The 8861-nt window shown below is 43.7% G+C and overlaps 1 protein-coding gene across 1 annotated transcript; it reads left to right on the top strand.

Annotated features, from left to right (window-relative positions):
* Positions 1-689: 689 nt before the first annotated feature.
* On the top strand, positions 690-4606 carry LOC110498933 (DEP domain-containing protein 7). The gene is made up of 9 exons (XM_021575668.2): positions 690-1054; positions 1315-1735; positions 1837-1961; positions 2114-2300; positions 2455-2717; positions 2856-2998; positions 3271-3396; positions 4111-4186; positions 4277-4606. Exons 1-9 carry the CDS (start codon positions 988-990, stop codon positions 4489-4491), a joined length of 1623 nt encoding a protein of 540 aa, XP_021431343.2. The 5' UTR covers positions 690-987; the 3' UTR covers positions 4492-4606.
* Positions 4607-8861: the final 4255 nt, after the last annotated feature.

Raw genomic sequence — 8861 nt, 5'->3', positions numbered from 1 at the left:
GTAAAACTTGGCTATATCGTTACAATTCATTAACACAACATTTATTTGGTTTTAATTTAGGTTAAGGCATAATGTTATCAGTGTGGTAAAGGTTAGGGTAAGGTTTTAATCACATTTTAAGAAGATCATATGTAGAGATAGGCGGGGTATATAACTTTGTGGCTGTGGTAACTAGTGACGACCCTAGCCAACCAAGTATGGTAGCTGCAACCCAATATGTCGACTGGTGGGTGACAGTGCATTCCATACACACTGTGTGGCTAGACCTGTCCACATTATTTTACTTTTGTAAAAGGAAGGGAAGGGAACGCTGCTGCTACCTCGCTCTCCAACCAAGGTGAATGCAACAGACTGAAGTTAAGAGGAAATGCAGCAACTCTTGGAGGACAGTGGACGTTTATGAAAGTGCTTATTTAATAACGTAAAACTTAACATTTCAAGTGGTCCTCCTATGGGCTCAGGAACCAATCACAATGGGAATACAAAACAAGATGCAGAAACCTGACATATTGTTTTTAAACTGACTGACCAATAGATTATAACTACAAATTACTTTACATAAACGGAACGAGCGTTTATTTGCTCTGGCTGCCATCTAGTGTCCAATTGTGTAATTGTTCCAAAGTGTCCTTTACGCTGTATTAGCGTAGTCCTTGGAGTAGAAGACACCAAAAATGTAAAAGCGAGCTCCTTGACAAAACAATCCATGCTGGTTAGTTCTACTATTCACTACATACCACTATTTTAAATCGAAATGAGTAGCCAACTTTTTTGTTACATTCGCTCAATTGATCAAGTTCAATTGATGTAATCAGCAGGGATAATGTCTACTGCGTTCGTATACTATTCTACTTATTATTCTACTGCGTCTTTAACAGCTAATTAAGGTTTCCCTTGCTCACCTGAGGAATGAATAAAAGGGTAACGTTTTGGACAGAACGTTTTTTTCTTCTTCATTACGTCACCACCATCCTTACCAATTGAGGAATGGCCACAGTAAAGGAGAGAGCTGCCGCGCTGAATTTGTCTGGAAAGTTGGGTCTGCGTTCTCCAGGTACAAACTTTGACCTTTATTGATGGCTGTAGACGTGTGCACCAATCATTAGCCTACATGGTCGTCATATTTTTCTACATAACAATCAAACCAATGACTCCCATGGATTTGTTGGTACATTTTACTTTCCCGTCTTGTTGTCCTTGAAGGCATTGAGTGGTCTACCAACACTGTTTATCAAGGACTAGCTGCTGATGGTTTAACCAAGGATATGGTTAAACCTATAACCAGTTTCTTTTCTCACTTATTTTGTGTTACAGGTCATGGCATGGTCCATAAGTCACTCCAGGCCTCTCCTATGTGGAGCAGCATCATTGCCAACCTCAAAATGTCTGTAAAGGTGAAGCGTAGGCGATTTCACCTGAAGTCGCATAATGACTGCTTTCTGGGGTCAGATGCAGTGTCTGTGGTGTTGGCCCATATAGTCCAGAACAAGTTCTTTGAAGGTGCTGACATCTCACGGGACAAGGTGGTGCGTGTTTGTCAGGCCCTCCTGGACTGTAAGGTGTTTGAGACAGTTGGAGCAAAGGTTTTTGGCAAAGATAAGAGGCAAGATGTTTTCCAGGACAGCAATGGTTACCTCTACAGGTTTCTGAACACACAAATGCCTTCTATGGATGAACTTGAAAAAGGAGTCCTTTCTCCTGGTATTCAAAGCACCTTTTGCAGTGCTTCTTGCAGGTGGTTATTTGTTTTGATTCTATTTCTTTTATTTGAGACAAATCAATATGAAATATTAATTGGATGTAGTGTTTATTTAACTTTGTTTTCAAATGTTGTAGGCAAGAGGAGCAACTCTATTCACATGGTACACCTCTGAGATCCAACCAACTGTTGGAAACTGTCCTGGGAAACCTGAGTCTGAGTCCAAGCAAAGCACACATTGATTCTCCATTACCACAGACCCGTAAGTCATCTACTATGATAGTGTAAAGTCGGTATCATCTGATTTAACTACATCAGAGGTGCTGGTATTGGGCAAAAACTAAAATGTGCTGCGTCTCGGTCCCCAGGACTAGTATTGAACTCTAGTTGACAGTCCATTCCTTTACTCTGTAGTGGTTGATGAAGTGTTGCGTGAGGAAACGATGCTGAGACTGCTACAGCTGGTAGAGCTCCCTATGTTGGACAATCTGTTAGAAGGTGGAGAGACCTCTCCCCGTCGCATGGCACAGAGGGACCCAGACTTGATTTACACCAGCAACTACCTGGACCGTGAGATCCTGAGGGCCTTCAAGGACTCACAGTATGTAGTGTGACTTATTGGTCTTACTTGAATAGCTAAGATGGATATTTTTAACATGAATGAAGCTTATCTCATGCAGGCCTACGGAGTATAATATTCCTGGTGGTGAGTGACATAAGTTTCAGTGGCACATGATTATTTTATTCTGTTGAAGGGAGGATGATTGGCTTACAGCAGCATTGGACTGTCTGGAGTTCCTGCCTGACCAGCAGGTGGTGGAGGTGAGCCGTGATCTGCCCAGGTGTCCAGACGTGGTGGGTGTCGGCCAGGGTCAGCCCTGTTGTTCAGGCTCAGGCACCCAGCAGTGCAAACTTCTGCTGTATGAAACATTGGTGAAATACTATGGCCAGTCCGACCGTTCACCCCTGCTCGCCAACCACATGTCCGACATCTACACTGGGGTTACTGAATTACTAGGTGAGACCAGAGCTATGGCCACTTCATATTACTTGGGTCATGAGTGGCACTTTTTATACTTTTTAATTTTTTTCATTGTTTCCAGGTCTATCATAAGCAATTTGTAGGGCTGCATTAACTTGTGCTTCTTTTTTGCAGTGAATGCAAAGTTTTATAAAGCTCTTGAGGCACTGCAGTTGTGTTTGAAGCTTCTGCACCCTCGTAAGCGGGAGGAACTGCGCACATTGTTGCGCTTCATGGCTATGGCTGCAGACCCGCTGGAAATCAAGCTGGACAAAGAGGTGAAGACCATGGGATAGTTATTTATGTATGGAGTCAGCGTTCTTATTAATTTACTTTTGACTCATTTAGCAGACGCTCTTATCCAGAGGAGTTTACAGGCGCAATTAGGGTTGAGTGCCTTGCTCAAGATTTTCACACTGCTCTGGGATTTAAACGTGGACTTTCGGTTACTGACCCAATGCTCTTAACTGCTACACTACCTGCCAGATCTTGATTAACCAGAATCAAATTGTGCATAATGTTGGAATAACTTGTATGGTCTCATTTTCAGATTGAGAACAAAATGGTTGTGAAGATGGCTTTTTCCAGAGCCATCATCCACAGCAAATCTTTAGCCAAAGAGAAAGTGGACCTCCTGGTGCTGTTTATGCTGGACAACCTCCATTACATTTTTAAGGTATTCTTGATTTGTTGACAGAGCAGTGACTGATTTATTCGTTTCCTTAAAGCTATATATACTGAGTGTAGAAAACATTGCTCTTTACATTGTGTACACGCAGCTCAATATTAGAAAGGTGCTGGATTTGCCTCCCAGGTGGCGCAGTGGTCTTATAGCGCTAGCTGTGACACCAGAGTCTCTGGGTTTGCGCCCAGGCTCTGTCGCAGCCGGGGGGTCCGTGGGGCGACGCACACTTGGCCTAGCGTCGTCCGGGTTAGGGAGGGTTTGGACAGTAGGGTTATCCTTGTTTCATCGCACACTAGCGACTCCTGTGGCGGGCCGGGTGCAGTGCATGCTAACCAAGGTCGCCAGGTGCACTGTGTTTCCTCCGACACATTGGTGCAGCTGGCTTCCTGGTTGGATGCGCGGTGTGCTAAGAAGCAGTGCGGCTTGGTTGGGTTGTGTTTCGGAGGACGCATGACTTTCAACCTTCATCTCTCCCGAGCCCGTACGGGAGTTGTAGTGATGAGACAAGATAGTAACTACGAATAATTGGATACTATGGAATTGGAGAAAAAGGGGGTCAAATAAATTGTAAAAAAAAGGTGGATTCACATTGCGTGTACAAATAACTCATGTATTCTTATTACCACTATGTTGTGAATGCCATATGAGCATGCAATCATTACATCAAGTTTGATATATGGCTGGCTTGAAACATTTCTGTCTCAGATACCAGGATCTTTGCACAAGCTGGTCAGTGACAAACTTGCCAGAGTTGTGCAAGGGGAACAACCAGATGTGACAGGTAAAATATCTATCTAGTAGTAGTCTTTGTGGACGAGTGCTGACCGCCTCAAATACATCACTTACATTTTGTTTTCTCCATTGTCCTTAGGGTACACGTTCTGTCAGCAAGTCTCAACAAAGGCTTATTCTGACTGTACTCAAAGAACAACACAAGAAGCGCTGTTGGTGTTACTGAGGAATATTAATGAAGACCCAAAGCACTCTGCCAAAGAGAGGAAACGGCTCCTCAGGCAATTTTACCAAGGCCACCCAGAAATATTTGTTCAGTATTTTGGAGATTCTGTGTCTGCTGTCAGTGTGTAGCCATTGTCAATGTTGTCAAAAGATCACTTTGTACATGTTTGTACATGCCTAGGTCACTTTGTATGCATGTGATTCTGAATTAAATTTAAATAAAGTCTTAATGGACACCATGGTACATTGCGCACTGTCATAATCATAAATAATGAAATTGTAGTCATCTGAGAACTTATTGAACATTTTGACTTAAACTCATAGAAAGATGAGCTCCATTTCCCACAGTATCCAAAAGGCAATACACACATTGGAACTGATGTTGTGAATTTCAGAGTTTCTGAAGTACGTCATTTTGGCCACAGTCGATGCCGTAAAACGCCATGTTCACCTGTTTCCACTTACCAAAGTCATATTGTATTTCTGGTCTTAATTTAGTGAGGGTCATGCATAAGGTTGGCAGTGTGGTTATGGTTGGGTTTAAAATCACATTAAGATTGTAGAAATAGGCGGGGTTTATGACTGTGGTAACTAGTGACCATTTTCACCGGTTAGTGCTATCAGGGATCCTTGGGACGTCCCTACCCTAAATATATATATATATTTTTTTTAACCAGGTAGGCCAGTTGAGAAATTCTCATTTACAACTGCTACCTGGCCAAGATGACTCAAAGCAGTGTCACAAGTTACACAAATGTAGTCAACACAAATCTATGTACAAAGTGTGCAAATGTAGGGAGGTGAGGCAAAATTATTACAATTAAGAATCAACACTGGTGTGAGATGTGCAGATGTGAAAATAGAGCTATTGGGGTGCAAGAGGATAAATAATATGGGGATGAGGAAGTTGGATGTGCTGTGTACAGTGATCGATCGGTAAGCTGCTCTGACAGCTGATGCTTAAAGTTAGTGAGGGAGATATGTCTTCAGCTTCAGAGATTTTTGCAATTTGTTTCAGTCATTGGCAGCAGAGAACTGGAAGGAAAGGTGGCAAATGTAAGTGTTGGCTTTGGGGATGACCAGCGCAATATACCTGTTGGAGCGCGTGCTACAGGTGGGTGTTGCTATGGTGACCAGTGAGCTGAGATAAGGCAGGGCTTTACCTAGAAAATTATGACCTGTAGCCAATGGGTTTGGCGACAAATATGTAGTGAGGGCCAGCCAACGAGAGCATACAGGTTGGGGTGGTGGGTAGTATATGGGACTTTGGTGACAAAACAGATGGCACTGTAATAGACTTCATCCAGTATGCTGAGTAGAGTGTTGGAGGCTATTTTTGTTAATGACATCGCCGAAGTCAAGGATCGGTAGAATAGTTTTACAAGGGTATGTTTGGCAGCATGAGTGAAGGACACTTTCTTGCGAAATAGGAAGCCGATCCTAGATTTAATTTTGGATTGGAGATGCTTAATGTGCGTCTGGAAGGAGAGTTTACAGTCTAACCAGACACCTAGGTATTTGTAGTTGTCCAGAGTAGTGATGCTGGACGGGCAGGCAGGTGTGGGCAGCGATCGGTTGAAGAGCATGCATTTAGTTTTACTTGCATTTAAAAGCAGTTGGAGGCCACGGAAGGAGAGTTGTATGGCACTGAAACTCGTCTGGAGGTTACTTAACACAGTGTCCAAAGAAGGGCCAGAGGTATACAGAATGGTGTTGTATGCGTAGAGGTGGATCAGAGAATCACCAGCAGCAAGAGCGACATCATTGATGTATACAGAGAAGAGAGTCGGCCCGAGAATTGAACCCTGTGGCACTCCCATAGAGACTTCCAGAGGTCCGGACAACAGGCCCTCCGATTTTACACACTGAACTCTATCAGAGAAGTAGTTGGTGAACCAGGCGAGGCAATCATTTGAGAAACCAAGGCTGTTGAGTCTGCCGAAAAGGATGTGGTGATTGACAGAATCGAAAGCCTTGGCTAGGTTGATGAATTTTGACGGCTGCACAGTAATGTCTCTTATCGATGGCGGTTATGATATCGTTTAGGATCTTGAGTGTGGCTGAGGTGCACCCATGACCAGCTCTGAAACCAGATTGCATAGCGGAGAAGGTGCGGTGGGATTCGAAATGGTTGGTGATCTGTTTGTTAACTTGGCTTTCGAAGACCTTAGAAAGGCAGGGTAGGATAGATATAGGTCTGTAGCAGTTTGGGTCTAGAGTGTCTCCCCTTTTGAAGAGGGGGATGACCGCTGCAGCTTTCCAATCTTTGGGAATCTCAGACGATACGAAAGAGAGGTTGAACAGGCTAGTAATAGTGGTTGCAACAATTTCGGCAGATAAATTTAGAAAGAGAGGGTCCATATTGTCTAGCCCTGCAGATTTGTAGGGGTCCAGATTTTGCAGCTCTTTCAGAACATCAGCTGTCTGGATTTGGGTGAAGGAGAAATGGGGAGGCTTGGGCGAGTTGCTGTATTTAGTGTAATGTGTGATGCTGTAATCACATATCAATAAAGCGATGTTCAGCACCCAGCACTAAGCACTTCAATCCTGAGAATATTTTTTGCTTTTACATTTATGTAAAATTTGCTTACTGCCCCAATAGGTCCACAGACAACACAATCACACTGCACACTGCCCTAACCCATCTGTACAAGACGAATACCTATGTAATAATGCTGTGTATCGATTACAGTTCAGGATTTAACACCATAGTACCCTCCAAATTTGTTATTAAGCTCGAGACCCTGGGTTTTGACCCGCCCTGTGCAACTGGGTCCTGGACTTTCTGACGGGCCGCCTCCAGGTGGTGAGGGTAGGAAACAACATCTCCACCCCGCTGATCCTCAACACTGGGGCCCCATAAGGGTGCGTTCTCAGCCCCCTCCTGTACTCCCTGTTCACCCATGACTGCGTGGCCATGCACGCCTCCAACTCAATCATCAAGTTTGCAGACGACACTAGAGTGGTAGGCTTGATTACCAACAACGATGAGGCGGCCTACAGGGAGGAGGTGAGGGCCCTCGGAGTGTGGTGTCAGGAAAATAACCTCACACTCAATGTAATCAAAACAAAGGAGATGATTGTGGACTTCAGGAAACAGCAGAGGGAGCACCCTCCTATCCACATCGACCGGACAGTAGTGGAGAAGGTGGAAAGTTTTAAGTTCCTCGGCATACACATCACGGACAAACTGAAATGGTCCACCCACACAGACAGCATGGTGAAGAAGGCGCAACAGGAGGCTGAAGAAATTTGTCTTGTCACCAAAAACACTCACAAACTTGTACAGATGCACAATCGAGGGCATCCTGTCGGGCTGTATCACCGCCTGGTACAGCAACTTCTCCGCCCACAACCGTAAGGCTCTCCAGAGGGTAGTGAGGTCTGCACAACGCATCACCAGGGGTAAACTACCTGCCCTCCAGGACACCTACACCACCTGATGTCACAGGAAGGCCAAAAAGATAATCAAGGAGAACAACCACCCGAGCCACTGCCTGTTCACCCCACTATTGTCCAGAAGGCGAGGTCAGTACAGGTGCATCAAAGCTGGGACCGAGACTGAAAAACAGCTTCTATCTCAAGGCCATCAGACTGTTAAACAGCCATCACTAACATTGAGTGGCTGCTGCCAACATACTGACTCAAATCTCTAGCCACTTTAATAAATAAAAATTGGATGCAATAAATGTATCACTAGTCACTTTAAACAATGCCACTTTATAAAATGTTCACATACCCTACATTACTCATCTCATATGTAAATACTGTATACCATCTACTCCATCTTGCCTATGCCGTTCGGCCATCGCTCTTCCATATATTCTTATTCATTCCTTTACACTTGTGGTAAGGTAGTTGTTGTGAAATTGTTAGATATTACTGCACGGTCGGAACTAGAAGCACAAGAATTTAATATGAGTGTAGCATGTCCTTTGTTGGAGAATTTACTCTATTTTGTAACCCCAGGCTTTTTTTTACCGTTAGGAAAGTTTTGATTCAAATAATTAAAGCTTGATGAATAGTTGCTTATTTGAATCAGATGTGTAGTGCTAGGGCAAAAACCAAAACGTGCACAAATTGTGGTCCCAAGTACAGAGTTTGGGAAACACTGCATTAGGGACTCTTGGAGCAATGGAAGCAAGGCTAGAGCACCACAGTATGAGTCATAAATACCGTAAAACCTAGCCGTCAAACAGGAAAATGGTTCCAATTGTTTTTCCACCTTTCATAGAAACTCTTAAAGTAAGATCTGTGTTGTGTAGGTTTGCCCTGGTGTGACATTTTGATAACTGTGTAAATCTCTCTAGGACAAGGTGACTTGTATCAATATATTCTGCTCTATTTACTCTGATTCGAAAATGCTAATTAGCATGAAAGTAGACATCATGCAAAACTATAAATCCCTGCATGTCATTGCTAGCTGACACATTTGCTAACAGGTATTGTGCCAATTTAAAACTTGCAGAAGACAGTTCAAAGAATTGTCCATTTAAATC

Source organism: Oncorhynchus mykiss, chromosome 2, assembly GCF_013265735.2.
Source record: "Oncorhynchus mykiss isolate Arlee chromosome 2, USDA_OmykA_1.1, whole genome shotgun sequence".
NCBI classification, from domain to species: domain Eukaryota; kingdom Metazoa; phylum Chordata; class Actinopteri; order Salmoniformes; family Salmonidae; genus Oncorhynchus; species Oncorhynchus mykiss.
Note: the sequence above shows the minus strand (reverse complement) of the source record. Positions and strands in the feature narration are given on the sequence as shown.